The sequence below is a fragment of the Neophocaena asiaeorientalis genome, unplaced genomic scaffold, assembly GCF_003031525.2.
Source record: "Neophocaena asiaeorientalis asiaeorientalis breed wild unplaced genomic scaffold, Neophocaena_asiaeorientalis_V1.1 scaffold32, whole genome shotgun sequence".
NCBI lineage: Eukaryota > Metazoa > Chordata > Mammalia > Artiodactyla > Phocoenidae > Neophocaena > Neophocaena asiaeorientalis.
In genome coordinates, this window is record NW_020185327.1 from 3,217,405 (window position 1) to 3,239,496 (window position 22,092).

At 48.4% G+C, this 22,092-nt stretch overlaps 1 protein-coding gene across 4 annotated transcripts in view; it reads left to right on the forward strand.

Moving 5' to 3' along the window:
• Nucleotides 1–22,092, forward strand: part of CCDC93 (CCC complex scaffolding subunit CCDC93) — an 87,260-nt gene that overhangs the window by 58,846 nt on the left and 6,322 nt on the right. For 3 of the 4 annotated variants that reach the window (XM_024734476.1, XM_024734478.1, XM_024734475.1), the window contains 10 exons: nt 3,158–3,220; nt 6,737–6,810; nt 7,933–8,014; nt 8,815–8,886; nt 10,136–10,189; nt 11,670–11,732; nt 14,757–14,865; nt 16,833–16,915; nt 18,921–18,958; nt 20,530–20,614. In XM_024734476.1, coding sequence (XP_024590244.1) covers nt 3,158–3,220; nt 6,737–6,810; nt 7,933–8,014; nt 8,815–8,886; nt 10,136–10,189; nt 11,670–11,732; nt 14,757–14,865; nt 16,833–16,915; nt 18,921–18,958; nt 20,530–20,614 — 723 coding nt within the window. Of the gene's footprint in view, nt 1–3,157; nt 3,221–6,736; nt 6,811–7,932; nt 8,015–8,814; nt 8,887–10,135; nt 10,190–11,669; nt 11,733–14,756; nt 14,866–16,832; nt 16,916–18,805; nt 18,959–20,529; nt 20,615–22,092 lie in introns of all 4 variants that reach the window. The other variant, XR_003001736.1, reaches the window with a different exon arrangement.

Consider the following 22,092-nt stretch of genomic DNA (forward strand, 5'->3'; position numbering starts at 1 on the left):
CTGTATGAAGTTAAAAATGGGAATCCCCTTGTACTCTCACCCAGTCCCGTTCCCTAGAGCAACCCGCTGTTTCCTAGGCTTTGCAAGCTCTTACATATGCTCATTCACCTGGGGAGAGGGGGTTGTCTGGTTATAAAAATTGAGTTTGTTTTTCACTTATTTTATCACAGATATCTCTCTGTCAGTAATAGTAATGTCTAATAAGGACTTTCTTTTAGAGTAATTACAAAGTGCTTTTCAAAAGTAACTCATTCAGGGACTTCCCTGGTGGCACAGTGGTTAAGGATCCGCCTGCCAATGCAGGGGGACACAAGTTCGAGCCCTGGTCCGGGAAGATCCCACATGCCGCGGAGCAACTAAGCCCATGTGCCACAACTGCTGAGCCTGTGCTCTAGAGCCCTAAGGCCACAACTACTGAGCCCGCGCCCTGCAACTACTGAAGGCTGCATGTCTAGAGCCCGTGCTCCGCAGCAAGAGAAACCACCGCAATGAGAAGCCCGTGCACAGCAACAAAGAGTAGCCCCCTCTCACCGCAACTAGAGAAAGCCCGTGCACAGAAACAAAGATCCACCGTAGCCAAAAATAAATAAATTAATTAATTTAAAAAAAAATTAACTCATTCAGTTCACACAACATCCTTGTGAAGGAGGTACTATTATTACCCTCATTTTACAAATGAAGAACCTGAGACACAGAAGTGAAGCAGTTTTGCCTGTGGTCACACAGCTTATTAGCAGTGGAACCAAGACTGGAACCTATAGATCTACCTCATTCTTTCTGACGAAAGAACGTAGTATATATACACAGTATATATGTACTGTAGTTTATTTCACCTGTCCTCTATTTATGAGGTTTTTTCCCCAGGGATTTTTTCCCAGTTGTAAACTTATGCTACCATGCACATCTTTGTACAGTCATCTTTGTGCAAATATGTAAATATTTCTGTAAAATGGATTTTAAGAAGTGGAATTGCTGGATCAAAAAAATATGCATTTTCAATTTTTCTAGAAACTGTCAAATTATTCACCAATTGTTTTACTAATTTATACTTCTACCAATAGTATATGAGAAAATCCAAACTCTGTAAATCCAAGAACCTCTCCTACAAGGCCATGAGGGTAGAAAGTGACCAGGATTCTCCTGCGGCCTTGGTGTTGAGAACCACAGAGAGAGCCTTAGCCCAACAGAAAGATGGAAGGAGGAGTAAAAGAAGGAGAAGGAAGAAAGAACATGGTCCAATAGGGGAATATGCTGCCAAAGGCAGAGAGCAGGAAGGCAGCTAGTAGATAGTGGACAAGAAACCTGAGGGTGAAGAAAGAGGAATCCAGAAGGAAGTGTTAACCAGCAGCTGAAGTTTGGGGGGTAAGTCTCGGGGTTAATGATGAAGAAGAAGATGGAGATGGGAGAATCACGGAGGACTCCAGCAAGAGAAAAACTTAGCTAAGCTATGGGGACAGCCCCTGTTAGAGAAAAGCTGGGCAGATCTGTGATGAGTTAATTAAAGAGAAGAGGTGTCGTCCCTGTCAGGATCCAGCCTCCGCGTGTCTTTGTCGGTGACTCCTTCCTTGATGAGCAAGCGGACTCCTTCCTTGGCCTCCTCGGGGCCCGTCTCTGGCCCAGCTCTTCTCATACTTTAATCCCCAGTTTACTGGTTTGGCTCCTTGAGAGAACGGACTGTGCCGTGCTCTTTGCCTTCCACTGCACACCTCATCTGAGCAGAGCCTTGGGTAAATGTCAGATGGGTGGGTGGGTGCAGGGGAGAGAGGGGGGCAGGAAGGTGGGTGAAGCAGGTGCGAAAATAGCAAGAACTCTTCCTGGAGCTTCAAGAGTTAAGCCGTTAGAATTTCAAGAGAAAAACAAACTTTCTCCAGAAATGCCCTCATCTACTAGTGACACAGACAGGTTAATAACAGTCCTCATTGCACAGATGGCACACTTTGAAAAGCAAGAAGCCAGAGCCCCCTGCTTCCCTCCTCTGTCTCTCCTGCCCTCTGCTTGAGGTGACTTCCTGAGAGGCCTGGCTGGAAATTCATCAGTTGTGGAGACTGGTAACTAGAAGCACAGTTCAAGAGTAATGATTTTTGAAGGTGACATAATTCTTAACAGGTTGCTTACAGGTTCAAAGATGGGCTGAGTTGGGAATTCCCTGTTGGTCCAATGGTTAGGACTCCATGCTCTCACTGCTGGGGCCCGGGTTCAATTCCTGGTTTGGGGAACTAAGATCTCACAAGCCACACGGCACAGCCAATAAGTAAATAAATTAATTAAATGAATGAATGAATAAGTAAATAAATGAATAAATAAATTTTTTAATGGGCTGAGTTATTTTGAAATAATCGTTGAGATACAAAATACAATTTCTCATTGTTAATTTGTACACAGGTAACAACCAAAGTGTCTGACAAGTCTAACTGTGGTTTTCTACCACGTCCCCTTTTCAAAAGTAGAAACGTACAAACGCTTTGAGCTTTGAATGGAATGTTTTCAGATATCTAAAAGTTCATAGACAGCACAAGATATACCTTTTTTGTAAGGAAAAGGGAAATGACATTTTTGAGATGTAAGTTTATGATTGTATAACTTTGAGCAGTAAAGGTAGTTCATTTTCTTTCTCCTCATGTTGAAGTCCTGAATCCTTTCTTGTATCTGGCATTGTTTGCCATCCAGTCAAATTCTATGCTAGATTCTTGAGTGCAGCAATGCAGTTTGTATCCTGTGAACGGGATACATGGACCATGTTCTTTATTCCTTCTCCTTCTTTTACTCCTCCTTCCATCTCTCTGTTTGTTAACTGAAGTGATTGTAGCCATACAAAGAAGTCAGACCTGAATTTGAACCCAGTCCTTAATCAGTTATCAGCTACGAAACTTTAGTAAAGTAACTTAACCCCTCTGAGTCTTTACTTCCTCATATGTTAAATAAGGATAATGTCTTCGTCCATTGAATTTAGTAAGGATTCACTGTTAGGATTTACGCAGAAAACCTAGTATATCACCTGACATGTAGTTGGTGCTAATTGAGTCAAAAACGTCCCTATTTGTTTAGTTTAAATCTTTCTGAGCTTCCATTTTCTCATCTGTGAAATGTGGATACCTCCCAAATCTGTGCCATTGTGAGGATCAAATGAGAACAGATGTCTTTTATCTTTCGTTTACAGCTGCAGGCAAGTCATACCGACTTACAAGCCAGATATGAGGAAAAAAAGAAAACACTGACAGAGGTGAGCAGGTTTCCTTCCTCCACGGGTCTTGTTGGTAATCGTTCGACCTGCACCACTGATGGGATGCCTGCATCATCAGTCCATGTGGAGGGGTCACCATCCCCTTCTCAGGGCTCAGGTCCATCTGGGGTCAAAGGACAATCACATGGTAGTGCATGACTCGAGCCATCAGTTTATCCACACGGCCGTGTTCTAAACCATCAGAGTCTGAGTGGGAGAGGTCGCTGTGGGCTGCAAGGGTCCGGGAAGCTTCCTGAGGACAGTGGGCCTGACAGGCAGGGCGGGTCACGCTGAAGAACACGGTGGGTCATTCACGGCAAAGGGCCTCTGCTCCAGAACACTGGATTCCGTGAGAGAGAGGAGGTTTCTTTTTGTGAGGTGACACGACTACAGAGGGTATAATTCGTTGTTCACAATTGCCGGTGATCTCCTAGGCGGAATGGAAGAGGGGCTGTGGGTCTGTTTGACCCTGTGGTCCGTGTCCTGACCCAGATGGCGACCGTGCGGTCCTCCGTCAGCATCACAGCGTATTTACCTCCCACTGGCGACTGCCTCAGAAGCCAGGCGAGGAAAACAATCATTTGTGATACCAGCTCTGTCATGTGAGGAATTTAGTTCTTTTTACTTCTGTCCCTCTTTCCACGGAAAGCGAATCCTCACCCAGGTCTGAAGAGCTCTCCCCATTGTGATTTTCGTGCTCGGGCTACAGCTGTACTTTACAAGGGCCTCGCTGCGAGGGCCCCACCTAGTGCTTTCTGGACCATGTGGAAGCGGGACTGGCCTTCAAAGGCATCTCTGAAGCCAAGGCAGTCCCTTTTTTTTTTTTTTTTTTTTAAATTTCGCATGAAATTTGCCCGTTTAAAATTGTCACTTCTCTAGCAGTATGCAGCACTTAGTTCACTGCTTTGCTATAAACCTGACAAAGCTTTGTAATTCTGACCTGGACTGGTGGCTTTGGTTATTGTCAGAATGTTTGAAAAGGGCAGACGCAAGGTGACAATTAGAGGAATTTTTAAAAAATTCTTTCTAAAGATGCCTGTGTTGCATTTGGACACATCAGCTTTCTTTACACTATTCTGTGACTCCATTCCTTCTGGATTAGATGGCAAACTCCTGGGGTGGAATCCCTGCAGCTGTCCTACTTTTCATGCTACACAGTCCCTGGCTTGAAGTTTGCCAAGTCATGGATCCATCTTTCTATAACAATCTGGAAGAGATTAAAGGCAAAACATCTTGATATCAATTTCCCTAAACACTTAACTGTCTTAGGATATAAATCCAGAATGGCTATCAAGTCACTTTTGGTATTAAACACTAAATCAAATATTTTTGGAACCCTGTACATGTGCTAGAAAGGTGGAAGTTATGAGTTAAGCCAATAATAGGAGATAGTCTTCCTGTCCTCACATAATAGTAACAGCTAACATTACAGTGTGCTGGGTGTGCTCTGGGCACATCATCTGTGTTAGTCATTGAATCTTCATAACAACCCTGGCAACACACTGTTGATATCCCTGTTCTGCAGCTGGAGAAACTAAAGCAGAGGGGCCATTCAGATTCCACTGCTAGCAATCGGCACCAATGACCTCTTGCAGTGAGCTTGCTGTCTAGGAGGGCAGTCAGACGAATTCCCATCTAGAAAAACGGGAGGCTATCCAAAACCTAGTGCTGAACAGCTTATATAGAAGACGGATTTGGTCAGAATTCTGAACACTGTGAACCTGAATCAGTAATGAACTTTGCCTTTGGGCCTCAGTCTTCTTATCTGTTCAAGGCAAGGACTGGGCAAGTGTGCCCAGGTTTTACCTTTTCAGCAAAACCTGCCTTGCAGGATAACCTAGTAGCACTGGAAAACAGGGAAGATCTGCCTTCCCAGTAAGCTTAGGAAAAGTGAAGCACAGCATGGAAGGTAGAGGACAGATGGGAGCCCCGACGTGTGGCCAGGGGATGGGGGCTGCCGCAGGCCCCTGCGTTAGTGGAGGCCCCCAGGTTCTAGCCTGTGCGCTTTCAATTTCAGCGATCACAGCTTTGATTTTGTACGTGAGAGGTTAATTCTGTTTTTAATATGCAGTATCCTCTCCTGCCTCTCTGAGGGCATTAACTGTGTCTGAAGTTTTTCTTGATCTATAAACTATTCCTTCAGATCAGAATTAATTTGTTGAATTGATACATTTTTATGGTTATATCTTTCTTCAAATGTTTGATAATTCTTCATGGTGTGCTTACTGTTGATTCTGAAATTTTCTGTGACCAACTGTATGGGTTCTGTGTCCATTTGGTGCAGTGACTATTCTGGAAGGGTGGGTCCCACTATTTGGTGGGATCAGCCAGTGGTACCTGATGTTCGGGGCTGGGGCACCGTCTCTGCTGCCGAGTGTTGCCAGCTCTCTGGGGGCTGCCCTGCCTCTGGGACCCATGTGCCAGCCCTTGGGTTAAGGGAGCCAGGCTTCACTGCATAGCCCGCTGGCTCATCCTGTTGCAGACCCCAGCCCTGCACCCCAGGCCTTCCTGCGTCCTCTGGGTCCACACGGCAGTCCTCCGCAGGCCCTTCCTGTCTGCTGCCATCTTCCTTGTCCCCGAGGTACCCAACTCCTGTGATCCAGCAGAATCACCTGGACTTGAGGCAAGAGGAGCTTCCCGCAGCTTGTGTTTGGTCTTCCATTTTCAGCTGGAATTCTTAGAACTTCTTTAACTTGTTTTTTAAATAGGTAACCCATTCACATGGTTCAAAATTCAAAAAGTATGAAGGGTGTCCCCCTGTAACCCAAGCAAACAGCTACTCTCTCCAGAGGGTAACCAGTTTCTTGTGAATCTTTTCAGAAAATTTTCATGCATATACAAATAACATGTAGGTTCTTTTATACCTGGGTACATCCGATGTATACATTCCTTTATACACATTGGAAGCACATTGGAATCATGGTTTTATATGTTGTTTTCTTCAACCAACAGTAGATGTTAGAGATCATCATAAAAGAGCTGTTTATTCTTTCTTTTTTTAATAGCAGCTTAGTATTCTATGGTGTGATAGATCTGCACACCTTAAAAGTTAAAATCTGAATTTCTTTAAATTTCTTTTTTAAAATCCCCAACTGTCTGACTCAGAAAAAGAATGGAATTTTTCAAGATGAGAGATTTAACCCTACCCCTGTCAAGCAGCCATAATAGTGGTATTCTGAAATTGAAACCCAGGTCTGTCTCTCACAGCCACTGTTATTATTTACCTCTTCCTACTGAAAGACACCTGCTGTCAGCATTACTTTTGGCTTTCCACCCATTTGCTGCCGTGATTTAAAGGTATTGCCTTTAAGGTCTCATTTACCAACAGAATGTGTCAAGAAGGGTCTGGTTTTGACCTTTCCATGCTGTCCCTCCACCCCCATCGTCTTCCTCTCATCCACCTATTTTCTCAACATACAGCCAAATCCAGTGGGCTGTCAGGAAAGGGGTGCAGGTGTGAGCCGGGAAGGAGAGGACATCTCCTGTCCCCCCAACGTGCCTCCTTGTCTCCCGCAGCTCAAGAGTTATGGTGAGAAACTGGACAAGGAACAGGCCGCCCTTGAGAAGGTAGAAGCCAAAGCTGATCCAAGGTAAGAGGTTTCAGCATGTGCTTATTTTCTCCGTGAAGCTATCTGGTGGTTTGAGCACAGGGCTGAGGAACTGGGGGTCATTGCTGCTGGACCCGTGCCGCTCAGTTACTTCACCGCTGATCTGGGCTGTGCCTGTTGCCCAGGGGGTGCTGAGTTAGCCTCCTCTTCCCCCCTCCCCAGTTCCCCCTGGGGTCAGGAACAGCTCGTTTTGTGGGTTTTTTTCTGTTTGTTTTTCTGTTTTTAAAAACTAAGTAATAACATTCAAGGTTCAAAAGGACGTGTGCCGAAAAGTCTCCTCCCGCACTTGCCCCCCTCCCTTAGAATCAACCATGGTTACCAGGTTTTAACAGCACAGATTTTAGCCCTGTCCTTTGGGAGTGAAGGTACAGTCTTTTTTGACCAAGACACAGCTGCTGGGTTTTTGTGTTTTGTTTTATTTTTCAATTAGTTGTATTTAGACAATTTAAATTAAATATAATCACTTACATTTGACCGTTTTAGCACCAAAGTGTTTGGGTGGTGAACTCTCCCAAGTGTCACTCACTTGAGTGAAGTCATGAAGTAATAAATGCTTCAGGCACAAATTGAGCAGTTCTGGGTTTGGTGGACATTTTTAGCCAAGAAGTACCTACAGATTACTTGGCTTTATGATTAGAAACCCTTTTTTCATGAAGTGGAGCAAAGTACTATTAGATACTTGACATTTAAAATTTCAAATTAGTGCTTTTAATGACCTTAAAACTCGTTTCCTTTCAGAAGGGAAATGAAAAATAGGAATTAAAATTACGATACTGTCTGTGCTCTGAGTCTGTTAAGTAATTAGTATCATTAAAAATATACAGTAATCTTGATACTCCTTGTTGTTTCTGCAGCTGACATTTTAATGCTGAATTCTGTAGTGTTTGTTTGGTTGTGGCCTGATGGACTCAGCTTATAAATGAATAATAATGTCATTTAAAGGGTAGTCATAACCATTTGTGGGAAGCCCATTAGACACTCTTGGGAGAGACAAGGAACTTAAGAAAGAAATCCCGTTTTATCTGGGGTCTAGGTTTTCCCCGTGATTCATAAAATCATAATAGTTTGTTTCAAGTCAGTCATGTTTTGGTCTTTTCTTTTCAGCATCCTGCAGAACTTGAGAGCCCTTGTAGCCATGAATGAAAATCTGAAAAGTCAGGAACAGGAGTTTAAAGCACATTGTCGAGTAAGTGTTGCTTGGTGTCGGCAGATGTTAAACAAGATTCTTGTAAAACCTCCTGCTTTCCCTCTCTTGAGCTGCCGAGGGTCCTGTCCAGGTGCAGTCGGAAAAGCAGGCTCACCAGGCGGGTACGTGGCAGTGTGTGAGAGGAGTACAGGACTATGGTAGGTGCCTTCCGAGGACACCGCAAGTGACTTAGGTGTGCCAGACCCCCAGACCGAGAGCACAGTCTAACAAACGATGTTTTCTAATTTCCAAATGTACTGAAAAGAAGAGTCTTACAAAGTGCGAAAGGCATAGCATCTTAGGAGACCAGGGCCGCCCTGAAAACCTGGCGTGTCTGTGTGTTGCGTGTTCTGCCACGTGAGACCTCGTGGTCCGGTAGCGCCAGAGCCATCCGGAAGCTGGTCTGACTTGCGCAGGGCCGGGTGGCAGGGGAGGAGTGCCTTGGTGAGGCAGGGCTCCGGGCCGCAAGGTCCCAGGAAAGGTGGAGAAGCGTCGGCACCAAGAAGGAGGCTTGGACTGGGCTCTAAGCCACTCGTTCATTCCGTGTCCCAGGGGTTACTGCGAGACTCGCCTGCCCTTTAGGAAGAAAGGCCCCTTCTGACTGAGGTACAGCTGCCTGTATCCTCCTGAGTTAAATTTCCCAGGCTGAAAATCAGGGGTCTGGGGAGCTACTGCCTAATGGACTTTCTGACTCCACGTAAACTCACGAAATGTGAAGAAAAGACTCTAGATCAAGGTAAATAATTACCTCCGATTACTAGCCTGTCCAAATCTTACAAATGTTCGTGTTACTTTTAAAGGAGGAGATGGCCCGGCTGCAGCAGGAAATTGAAAACCTGAAGGCTGAGAGGGCTCCAGGCAGAGATGAAAAGGTACGGGCTGTGGAGAAGTGCTCCAGTCTGCTGGGGGCTGTGTGACTTCCACCATGAAAGGATTTCTAGAGGACTCAACAGCGAAGAGTCTGGTGACAAAAAAGACCAGACTTCCCTCAGCCTGGTCCTCTGAACACACATTTCTCAAGTAGTTTTCTTAGATATTTGTCCCTGTCCTTTGTCTTCCTTCTATGGGTTAAAGCATCCATAGGTGTGGCCAGCAGCAACTCCAGATAAGAATTAACAGGTCACAAGCCCGGCTGCCCCCTCTGTTAGGGACAGGGTGTTTGCAGGAGCCCCCTGAGCTGTTCCCACTCGTCCCATTTGCCTGTAAATTCTGTGCCAGTTTGCTCATTTCACCCTGCGCTCCTGCCCGGGGACACGGGAAGGCAGCAGAGAGCAGCACGGGATGTGAGGTCAGAGCTCTGGCAGCCCGGGAGCATCCCGGGCTCAGGAACACGGCCCACTGGCTCTCGGAACAGACGCCTTGACCTTCCAAGGAGCTAGTGTGGACAAGGACAGAAAAATAAGTCTGTTTCTCTCACCAAATTAGATTGTAGGGATCGCTGTGGTTTGTCCCTTCTCACACTCTATTCAAGGCTTATTTGCTGAGGCTCCCTGTGCTTAAGATGTGAGAGCTGGGTGTGGCTTTGGACCCCATTGACTGCACCCTGTCTCTTGGGGAAATGGGGAACTTGGGGCTCAGAGAGGAGAGGGGACTTGTCCAAGCAGCCAGCATGAGTCCAGATGCTTTCCACCAGGGCTGCGGGGAGATGGGCCTCAGAGGTACCACCTCCCTGTCGTGATGGGTTGTGCCACTCCAGCCACAGCCGTGAAGACTGGCACGGGCATAGCAGAGTGTGGCCGTGCAGTGGGTGGTGTCCTGGGACCACCCACCCACATCCAGCCTTTCCAGTTGTTTCTAAGACTTTGAGCTCGGAGGCTCACATGAGCTCAGCAGCCTCTGGGTTTGCACAAATCACAGACTTTCAGGATGGCATTTCTCTTCTTAGCAGTCACACCTTGTTAGAGGGATTGACTCACATTCAAAGACAGTTAGAGTTTAGCTTGTTAGTGTGTGGCTGACAGGTATTTAAGAACAATTTAAAACCTGGGGCTCGTGTGCAGGCTGCGCCCTGTTCAGACGTGGTCTGCCCATCCCCCCCCCATCTGGACCCTCAGCTTTTCTGTCCTGTCCATTTCCTCAGAAGCATGTTTTTTCTTTTTTTTTTACTCTTCCTTATTGCAGACCCTCTCCGGGGGAGAGCAGCACAGTGCCCTAACCCCTGCCATGACGCACAACGTAAGTACCTGCTCAGGACCGCCACTGTCCTCCGCGGGTGTGGCAGCTTCTCACGTCTTTTCATCCTGTCTGCGACCACCTCCTTGTCTTCGGGCTCTCAGGGCGTGGCTCAATCTCGTGCATCCGCCCCGTGGATGGAGCAGGACCTCCCGGGGACGGCCCTGACGGCCCGGCACCTGGCACAAGGCATGCCGTCCCCACCCTGGCATCTGAGCCGGGAAGGGGACAGGCCTGTGTGGTCCACACGTGCCCGTCACAGCCCAGGCTCCGAGGGGCGGGCAGTGCACAGGGAGAAAGCTCTCTCTGGGGGGACTGCGTTCCAGGGTCAGCAGCCTGTAAAAGGGCTGGGTAGTAAATATTGTCACCTTTGTGGGCCAGCTCCACTGTGGTCGTGGTAGTCTATAGATAAGTGAAAGGACATGGCTACATTCCAGTAAAACTTTATTTACAAAACTAGGCACAGAGGTGAAATTGACCCAAGGGCTGTGGGATTTAGCTGCTGGGCTGTAGTTTGCGGACCCCTGTTCTGAGTTAAACAGGTGCTTCTAGGAGAAAGGAATAGAAAAGGAAGAAGAGAAGGAAGAGAGAAACAGGAAAGCCTCTAACATTCTCCTCCTTTAGGGTTTCTCTTCCCTTCGTGCCCTCAGAGGCTCCTAGAGAGTGAGCTTCGGGACTCCCATGGTGAAGGCTGTTGAGGTTTGCCTGCAGCTGAGCCCCATGGAGGAGCTGGGGTGTGTGTGTGTGTGTGTGTGTGTGTGTGTGTGTGCGTGTGTATGCACACAGTGGGGAAGGGGCACCTCTGACACCACTGTAGCTTTCCCCAGTTCAGCAAACCATCCAGCCATGTCTTTTACCCCATTGGGTTCAGCGAGGAGCTAGTTTCTCTCTTTTAATTCAACTCTGTCCAAAGGGCCTTTCTGCAGTGGTGGAAATGTTCTCTGTCTCTGCTGTCCAGTATGGTAGCCACTAGCTACATGTGGCTACTGAACACTTGAAACGTGGCTAGGGAAGTTGAGAAACTGAATATTTTTAAGTTTTAGTTAACGTAAATTTAAATAGCCGCTTGTGCTTGGTGGCTATCATATTGGATAGTACAGGTCTAAACAGAAACATAGGAAGCAAGCCATCATCACCTCCAAACACAGAGACGTAGAACGACAGGCTCTTTAAATCACGGTTGTCTTCCCCTCCTCATGGATCTTTTTTGGTGCGGGAGGAAAGGGCACGTGGACTTGAGGGATACTTCACTTAAGAACCCTGGATGCAGCCTGGGTCCCAGAAGAAGGAAGAGTTGTCATAAAGTGATGTGAAAGAGTATCAAGGGTCTCCCAGGGCTTAGGACCCGACCCTGAACTCGGCCATTTGAAAAAAGGAATTTGGAGCCTCAGGATGAGGGAGATATATAAAAACTGTCCAAACGATTTCACCAAAAAATGAAAATTTCCTCTTCCCAGATAATTGTGTTTCTTTCCAATTTCAGGAAGACCTAGACAGACGGTATAACATGGAGAAAGAGAAGCTTTACAAGATCCGTTTACTACAGGTGAGTGAAAGCAAGAGCCAGTCAATGCCTCTAACTAGGCTTGCATGCCTATAGCCGAAGTAGAAAGCCTCAGCATCTAAGAGCTGGAGAGGCTCGGGAAAGCTGCTGTTTGCTCTCCTATCTGGAGTGTAACTCAGCGGTTTATGTTGGTTATAACACCTCACATTGGTATGTTGTTTCACCATACCAATGGGTGGAAAGTAGCTATTAGCCTCATCTTCTATATGAAGAAATTGACTCACATCTGTGAAGTACAAGCAGCTGGTAAGTGCCAGAGCGAAGGTTAGAGGTCTAATGTTCTTGTCCAGTACTTTTTTTTTTTTTAATTAAGAAAATTTTATTTACAGTAGAACAGAATACTTAGGAATATATTTAGCAAAAGAATTGTAAAACTTGTACTCTGCAAACTACAAAAAATTGTTAAAATGTCCAGAAGAGACAAATCTGTAGAGACAGAAAGTGCATTAATGCTGCCTAATGGTGGGGGTAAGGGGTCGGGAGACATGGGAGTGACTGCTGATTGGTACAGGTTTCTTTTGGGGTGATGAAAAAGCTCTGCAATTTTAGGTAGTGGTGATGGTCATACGACTCTGTGAGTACACTAAAAACCATTGAGTTGTATACTTTGGGTGAAATGTATGGCCTGTGAATTATATCTCATAGCTGTTTAAAAAAAAGTGGGGGGGTGGGAGGATAAGGTAGATTTAAAAATATTGTGTTCTTGTCTAGTACCTTTCCCCTAAAATTAAGTGCCCACTTTAGCTGTCTTAGCTGATAACCTTAGGGGTTTGTGAGAAGGCCATCAAATATGGGGAGTTTTAAAGTTGGCTCTAAATTCACATAGATCAAAATTACGTTATAGAATCTTTTACATTGCCGGAGTCTGGCTCATGCACATTCAAAAGCCAAGAGTTAACTTGAGTTGCACTTTGGCACGGGCCTTCTCTCTGTTCTCTGGGAAAGGAAGGCCAGGTTCTGGCGGGGAGCGGCCAAGGGGCTGCAGGGGCCAATGGGACCCTCTTTCTCCTTTCTCTGGTCCGTGCTTATTTTGCTGAGTTGTTGGGCTAAATTCCGGGGAGTCAAATTTGTCCTGATACAAGGACGCTGTACCAATCTTAAAGAGACACAGAATTAAATAAAATCAGGACAGTACATCTGCATACTTGGAAACTTTTTGACTGTGTGCTTACTATGTATTCAGTGTTGCATTAGATCCCAGGAATAGTAAATGGGATGCTCTATCTTCTGGGAGCCGGCTGGCTGTTTGAGAACCAAGATATGTCCATATACATCAAAGTACAAGGGGGCTTATATGCGAATTGCATACTACAGGCTGGAGACCTGGGGGTCAGTCATACATACTGGCTAGAGGGAAGGTGCTGTAGAACCCTAAGCCTGCTGAAGCCTGAGCCAGGGCTGGGTCAGTGAAAATGGACAGAAATAAACTGGCAGGTGAGAGGCTGAGCAGCTGTATCCATGGAACTTGGGATGGGTTAGAGGAAAAGTGGAGTCGAGGATGGTGGGGAAATTTCTGACTTGGGCAATAGTGTGGATCCTTGTGTTATTCATTGAGCAAAAGCCTAAAGGAGAAAGGATAGGGCTGAAGGGGATGGGAGTGTGAATAGAAGTGTTAATGAGATCTGTTTAGGGCTTTTAAAGGTTGGGGTACTCACCCCAGTAGGAATAGTCTGGGCTGGAGATCTGGGGGTCAGCGCTGTATAGGTGGTAACCTAGGATGTGAAAATACAGGCTGAGAAGAGGGAAAGAAGGACTCCACCAATGAGGGTTGAGACCAAGCAGGCAGCCGGAGGCCCAGGGAAGACAGGAGCCCAAGGTCTCGTGGCAGCTGAACAGAGAGCTCAGGGGAGAGAAGGGTCAGTGTCGCCAGAAGTCAGGAAAGCTGGAAGCTGAGAATTTCCATAGGTGCAGAGAGAAGGTCTGTGGTGACCTTGGCGAGAGCAGTGCCAGTGGGTGTTGGTAGCAGCCCGCGGCAGTGGGTTGAAGGGTGACCGAGGGGAGTGGAGGGGTCAGAGGCACTGGGGTACGTTGCTCTCGGGAAGTTGTGCTATTAAAGGGAGGAGAAAGATGGAAGCTGAAAGATGATCAGGGTTTAAGGAAGGGCCTTTCTAAGGATGAGGGACTTGAACATATTTAAATGCCGATGAGAAGAAGCCAGTAGAAAAGGAGAGGTTAAAGATACAGTGAAAAGAGTGAATGATTTTATCTTTAGATTCCTGCGAAAGTATAGGAGCCAGAGCCAGAGCAGCAGGCACTATTTTGGTTTGATCATGACAGTTGATAGTGGGTTTTGCGCCTGGAGGGGTTTTTGCGTCCTAATGAATTAGAGGTCCCCGTCTGCCGCTGTGATCAAGTGGGCCAGAGAGGGGGAGGACAGAGAGGCGCAGCAGAAGGGCAGCGCTGAGACCGTGAACCTGTGGTGGGAGCTGGGTGGCCCTCTTCAGCGCTGACCCTCGGGGAAGCCGCCCACCTCGGAGCCCGAGGTCTCCCCTGCGCCACGCACAGCCCTGCCTCCCCAGATGCACCTGGAGCAGTTCGGCTAGAAGAGCCCAGTTCGTTTCACAGGAGGGGGAAAGTGCCAGAAAGCTGCTTTAGGAGGAAACTGTAGGAGCTTTTCAAACACACTAAGGGATTTGGGATTTGCATGGAGGCAGCAGGGCAGCATCCCTTGTCATCTGGGAAGCACTTCTGTTTCCTGGTCCCTGCCTGACGCTGGGAATCAGCTACTCTGGAGTCCTTGGGGGCCTGGTGGGCTGGCTGGGGGCACCATCCACACATGCCCTCCTGTTAGAATCCTCCCTCCGATCCATTATTTTGACGCCTTCTCCCTGTGTTGCCGGGGGAGTCAGGGTCTGAGACGCGCACCTCAGGCTGCAGCCGCGTCGGGTGCCTGCCTTCTAGGGTGGATGTGGGCACAGGGTGGGTGGCGGCAGTGTTTTGCCTCCCCAGAGGACACGTAAGGCCTTTCACCAGACAGTGTTGTCTCCCCCTCCCTTTTGCATCTAGGCTCGAAGAAACCGAGAAATAGCAATTTTGCATCGCAGGATTGACGAAGTGCCCAGCAGAGCCGAGCTAATACAGTATCAGAAGAGATTTATCGAACTCTACCGCCAGAGTAGGTGCATCGACCACACACAAGCTCCCGAGGCTGACTCTGCGGCGGTGGGGGGTGGGGGGGCAGGAGGCGCGGGGTTCTGTCCCACTTCAGCGTGGTGGCACCGTCCATGAAAGCCACCCCTGGGAGGGCCCCTAGCTCATCGTCAGGCCCACTCACTTCACGTAGCCCAGAAGCCCAAGAGAAACACCATGGAGCTCTGACTGCCCTCTCCCTGGACAGATAGCTTAAGCTGATTGAGCTCTTAGAGTGATGCCTCTAGCCCACCCTCATCCCTGTCAGTCATCGGGCTCCACTTTCCAGCGTCACACGGAACCTCGCGACCCCGGCATCTCTAGATCAGCCTTCGCTCATTGTTCTCCTCTGCAGACCTTCTTGCTCATGTGGTCCTTGCCTTTAACAGCATCGTGTTCACCCAGGGATGCAGGACTGGGTCTCCCTCAGCCTAAATCAGTGAGCACATCTCGTCAGGCTCAGAGTGACACTCAGAGCTGTCATTGCCTTTCTCTTCCCAGCACTGCTGCCATATCTGTTCTCCCTGGCATCATAGCTCAGCCCAGTGAGCCTTAGCTGGTCTGCAGCCCCTTCTAAGTCTGTCATCCACCCATCTAGTCATATCACTTCTCTCCAGTGACAAATCCTCAGGTGCTTCCTAGACCCACTGAAAAAAGCCCCTCTCCTTATTCTGCCCAGGACCCTCCCCAGTCTAGGTGGCCTGCCTGAAGGTCCCAATTCATGCCCACAGTCCCCACTCTGCCGTCCTCAGGGCACACGCTGCCTCTGACTACACCATGCACTTTGACATCCTAGGCCTTGACTCCTGTTAACCTGCTCCTGGGACCCCTTCTTCACTCTGTTAGACAAAATCCTTCAAGGCCCAGCTCACATCCTCCGTAAACAGACCCTGGACCATCACCCCTTCCTTAGGCTCCCACTCCTGCTTGTCTCCCGGATACCTCAAACTCAACACATACAAGACTGAATTTGCCTCCCCCTCGGTCTTTCCCCTCGGCCACTGGGATCGCTGTCAAGCCAGGTTAGACCCCCCTGTCTTCTCTGCCGTAGTCACCTTCTCATCACTGCCCAGAGTCTAACCCCTCGTCTGCACTCCTGCCTGAGGGATCTTTCTCACACAAAATTTGATCATTTTACACTCTTGCTTTAAAAGCCTTGATATTTAATAGCTCCCCCTAACTGGATGGACAGTCTTCAGAATCCTAACTCCTGCCTCGTCTGGGCCAGCTGGCCCCCCTGCAGTCCCTGTGCCCCTCACCCCTGTGAGCTGGTCCCAGGCCCGGGAGGCCAGTGCCCTACAGTTCCCACTTGGAAAACTCCAAGTCTTCTTTCAGAATATACCCCAGATTTTCCCTTGAGACGTTGGCGTCTCAACCATCCTTCCTGGTTCAAGCCGGAGCACTGTCCCTACTCAGAACGTGCGTCCAGACGCACGCTTCCTTTCACGTCTTACCTCACCACCCTGACGTTTTATGCGGTCCTCACATTTGACTCAGATGATCGGGGGCATGTGTCAACGATGGCAGTTTCTCAGCAGAAAATAGTTTCTGCCTTAAGTTAAATCTTTCTCCCTAAGCACGGGGTTTACAAAAGCGAGCCGGCTGTGGCTCCTGCCCCTGAGGAGCGTGGGAAGGGAGGGAGCCACACAGACAGGAAGAGCTGGCATGGGGCTGCTTCGTCCCTCTGCCTTCCTCCCGGGACCCCTCACCTGGAGGACTTCAGAGAAACCCGCGTCCCGCACGCCGACAGGGAGCTTCCGCTGGCTCCTCGTGTCGGCGGGCCCGTCACGGCTGCCACGCACGTGCCATCGGCCTGCGGCCTTTGTGCCCCATGGGGCTTCCGCACAGACGGCACTGGCAGGTCCGATCCTGCAGCGCCTCCGCGGGGAGAGGGTACTCAGGATTGTTTTGATACATTTTCTCACTCACCTGCTGATTTCTTTGCATTTGCAGTTTCAGCAGTGCACAAAGAAACCAAGCAGTTTTTCACTTTATATAATACCCTGGATGACAAGAAGGTTTATTTGGAAAAAGAGGTAAGAGCCTTTATAGAAAGAAGCAACATAATCAGATGAGCAGCTACCAGTGCTGTCCGCCCGGGAAGTTTGCACGAACCTGCTGTCGGGATGCCTTTGGCTGAAGTGGGAAGAGCACCTGTCGTGTGCCCAGTGCCGACTACAGGGTCAGAAAGTGCCCACTGTGCAGGGTGGGCAGCAGTTGTATGGCACCTCGTGAGTGACAACGTCATAAAAAGAGACATCCTGGAAGCTCGAGAGGTGCAAACGGAGGAGGGCCTGCATCTGCTGAGACTTTAGTTTGAGTTTTAGGGGAAGGAAAGAACCAGCTAAAGGAAATGGGGAGGGTGGGCTGTCAGGGTTGACAGGGGGAAATGGCGGTTTAATCATCCGCGGCAGACAGGCGTGAACTAAAAGAATTGTGAGAACGAAAGTGGGAGTGGAAGGGGTGACCGGGGCAGCCCCTCCATGTTACTCCGACTCAGGCCAGATCCGCTGGTGGTCAGGGCCCTCGATGGAAGGCAGACGATTGGGGCAGGTGTGCAGCCGTGTTTAGGAAAAAGCAGCGCTGTCTTCCCAGCGGCAGCAGTGTGGTGGCTCCAGCAGGCACTCTGGACTCACACGGGTTTGGGTTTTAGTGCGGCTTTATCTTCCTCACCTGTAAAACGGGGAGAACTGCAGTGACGGAGATAGAGCCTGTGAAGTCCCTCGCATGTGGTGATACATATTAGCTCCTGCCTCCCCCTCCCCTTGAGGGTGACAGAACCTATTTTTATTTTATCATCATCCTGCAACCTGCACTAATTACCAGTCTACTAGGAACAGTATTACAGACGTGTCTTTTACCTGGACCCAAATGGAGGCATCAGTGAGTACTGTCCTTGACTGCCTACTGTCAGTCAAACCAGATGGATCTCTCTCCTCCGAGATGCACTCCTCGAGGAGGGGTTGGGTTCTGTTTTCTCTGTATCCAGGGCCGTACACAGTAATGGGCACAGAACAGGCATCTGATAAACGTTCGAGTAGATGAGCCGAGTGCGTTTGGGGGATTTACGTCAGCCCTGGGGGTAGCTCTGCTGCACACCCTGGCCTTGGGTTCTTCCTGCCTGGTGAGGGAAGACGGGCAGCCCCTCCTGAGGAAGCCTCGAAGCCCACTGACCTTCCTTCATCATCAGTGTTTAAAGTTGTTGCATTCTTTTAAAAACGAGGAGTATGCAGGGGGGTGGGGCTATTTAAATTCCAAGCCATACTAATGCAGTTAGAAGTTTGCATTTGGATAAACTGTACATTTTATCTCAAGTCTATTTATACCTGTGATATTTTAGCTTTCAACATGTCTGTGGAGTCATAAGGACAAGAATATCATCTCCGCTTTACAGAGTGTGACCCTGAGTCCAAGTATAGTAAATGCTCAGTCCTGAGCTCACAAGCCAAGTCAGTGACAGAGCCAGAAAGAGGACCTAGGTTTCTAGACTCCAGACTCACAGGCTTGCCCTGGATGATCGCCAGGACAGGTAGAGAGTCCTAGGTGCGGGCTATGGCGTTTCTAGGGGACAGGGGCCTTGAAGGGCGCACCCCCGTGGAGGCTCTTAGGGCCGCCCGGCAGCTGGCCGCATTGGCAGAGACTTTGTGGGAAGGAGTAGAACGGGCACGGTGTTCTCACCCTCCACGCCCACTGACCCTCTGCTGAGCTGATGGCCCTGAAAATAAAGCGCAGTGTTTGGTGAGATCGAAAGGGCTGTGGTACAGCCCTAAGAGCCCTAATGTTGGCTTAGGCTTCCCAGCTGGGAGTTGGGTTCCGTCATTCCTGTGGTCATGGCTGTGGGAAGGTAGACAGACGCTCTGGGGAAACTCTGGAGGTGAGAACACGTTGCTCTTTTTTTTCATGTTACTTTCATCTGTGCGAACAAGGTGTGTTCATCTCAGAAGCAGCCTCCAGAGACACGTGGCAAGCTTGCGGTGGCTGGGGTCAGCACAGGCGTCTGTCAGCCTTTGCTTTGTGTTTTTGTTCTTCTTTCCTCCCCAGATTAGCCTGCTGAACTCAGTTCATGAGAACTTCTCACAGTAAGTGCTCTCAGCCCTCCTCCCATCGGTGGCTTGTGTGCCCTGCGCTTTTGTTGGCTCGCCTTTGCCCGATCGAGCAAGGCCCAGCGCTCAGGGTGGATTCTTACTTACGCTTTCACCCCTGCTGCTACGTGCGGATGTGCCTTGGTTTACACAGAGCTTGAGTTCTTGCAAAAACTTAACGATACAGTGAATTTTTAAAAACACCGAGGAATAGCTTAGGGAAAAGGTGAACTTTCAAATAATTTGACTATGCCTAACTACTATGATTTCTTCATAGATTACTTTTGTCCTGCTAGGATGAGATTAATAACATTTGTTTTTGAGCACATAGAGATGCTTTAAAATTTAGATAACGAGGCAATTCCCTGGCGGTCCAGTGGTTAGGACCCTGTGCTTTCACTGCCGAGGGCCCAGCTTCAGTCCCTGTTCGGGGAACTAAGATCCCACAAGCCGTGTGGTGTGGCCAAAAAATAAAATAAGATAAAATAAAATTGAAATAATGAAATAATCTATATGATTTTTTAAAATACTTTTCAAATCTGTGGTAGATTTTGGCTTTTAAGTCATGTGCGTACTCTAAACTACTTTGTTCAGGTATAAATAGGTTCTCCAAAAGTTGGATGGCAAGGCCCATCTGTAGCCAAATCATACCAGCCCTCAAGCATGGCCATTGGTCTGCCCGCCATCCGGGCAGCCCCAGGCTGGCTCTCCGTCCATCAGGCTTCCTCTCCTTCCAGCACAGGTCTCTGCTGTCCCCTGGCAGGTGACCAGCAACTAAGATCTTAATGGATAACAAGTTGTAGACTTTAAGTTTCATTTCTAACTAAAAACAAACAAAAATCCTCACAGCCCCATTTAATATTCAGATTCAGTTAGTGACTTAACAACCTTGTGACATTTCTGAAAATGGTCTCTTCATCTTTATCCCCTGATCATTGAGAGAAGCTGAGGTTTGAGTGTTTTTGTGGCCAATTCTGCTTTCTCTCAGCCTGTCCTTCGGAAGAATTCTCATTCTTGTATCCGTGTGCTCTGATCCTTCTGGTGTCATTTCCTCTGCAGAACTGGAGGTGAAGGGGCAAGTTTTAGGGCATCGCTTCTTTAGCTGCTATTCCTGGAAACAGGACCAGGTTTCCCAGCCTGGTTTTAGGAAAATCTCAGAAAACGTCTCTCAGTCTCGAGCAGTGCCTCTAAATCTGCAGATTTTTAAAAATTAAGTGAAATTCATTTCTTAAGCAGGGCCTGCCATCGTTCAAAAATTTTTTTAAAAAATTGTTAATTTTAGTCACATTTTATTTTATTTAAGAAAATATGCATTAGTAAGAAAACTATAGGGAGAGTGGGAAAAAAAGATTACTATTCAGTTACAAGACCAGGCTAATGTTCATGCCTTCCTCAGAGTTTAGAATCTTTGGCTGCCTGGAATCTCGGGGGCTCCACGGGTCCTTCCTGCCTTGCAAATGCCTACTTGCCTCTTGGGGCATTATCCGGGTACAGGGCTGACCCCTCGGTGCCTCCCCTTTTCTGAGAGTCCTGTTTGCTGGTCATACCTCTGTTGGTCTTTCTTTCAGAGCCATGGCCTCCCCTGCTTCCCGGGACCAGTTTTTACGTCAGATGGAACAGATCGTAGAAGGAATTAAGCAAAGTCGAATGAAGGTCAGATGATTTCCTTTCTGTAATGCGGCCAGGGTTTCATACTGGTGATGGAGAAGGCCTTGGGGAAAGCAGGCCTCTTCTGTTTGTCCTGGGAACGTGCTCTCAATTCTGAAGACACATCTTCAGTGTCTCTGCAAGGGGTCCTGACATTCTACCGTTAGGGATTCATTCCTTAGCAGCTTAAGAGCATTTTAGTTTCCAGGAACCCCCTGTAAAAAGTGCAAGTAATTGCTGAACTCTGCTAAAGTGAGAGGATATTGAGCCTCAGAAGTCAGAAGAGAAAAGAGAGGAACTGAAGAGGGGTGTGGGTGCTCCAGAGATAGCTTTGCAGAGAATCATCCAGACGGGGCGCAGCGTGGGGATTTCCACGCTCTGTGGCTCTGCACGGGCACACTTTGTCGGTAGGAAAGAAGACTTGCTGACGGTCTGAAAGACGGACACGCAGCCACAGCCTCCCACTACCATAGCCAGACCAATCCTAACTAGTGCTTCCAATGTCTCTTGCTTTTGGTCGTGTTTTTAAAACGTATCACACACCTGGTCCTCGGGCACGGCAGTGAAACCTTCTGGGGACTTAGGGCATCTCCTCTCACAATCCTGGGGCAAAGTGGTCCAATGAGGGCAACCAGGGTGTAAACACATGAAAGGAAGGATTGCCTGTAGGACCTGTCCTAAAAATCCACTCATTCAAGCTGCCTGTAATCCCATCTCACCAGAGATGGACTTCGGGCAAAAGCTTACCATATCCCCTTTCCCTGTAGCAAAATATTCATCTTCCTATTACGGACGTCAGTAAAATCATGTCAAAAGAGCAAAAAAAAGAAAAAATGTGTCACTGGTGACAAGACTATTCAACCTCAAAAATGAGGGCAAAGATGAGGTAGCACACCTGTCCACGTGCGTGGATCCTTACCCAGGGCGGACAGGTTGTCTTGCAGGAGGGAGTGGAGTCCCTTCTTGATGATCTGGGGCACGAGGGAAGTGGGGGGCAGAGAGCCTGGCCAACCACAGGCCTGTAACAACCCAACCTCAGTACGGGGACCTTTCCAGCTGCCATGCTTGTCCTCAGGGAGATGCTTTTGCTCATAGTAAAGAACAACAGGAAGTTACTGGGTTTTTTTCCCCTTTGGCTTCCCCTTTGTTGACTATCGGATGCATTCCTGGGGAGAGAAATGGGCCCGACCCCTTCATTCTCTCCATCCTCCCCCAGGCTTCATGGCAAAGACACCTCAGTGCTGGCCAGCGAAGGAGGCAGCCCTTGTGCCCGTCCCCGCCGCGAGGTGGCCGGGCACCAGAAGCATGGTCAGGTGCCAGGGCAGGGAGGGCTCTCTCCTCTCGTGTCTGTTCTGCTGGTGGCTGACAACAGCACCTGATCTGTAGCAGGCACCCAAGAACTGTTTGTTTTAAGTGAATTCATTCTGTTGACTCCAAAAGCAGTTCTCAACAAGGGTTCCAGGTAGGGTTTGAATAATGACTGG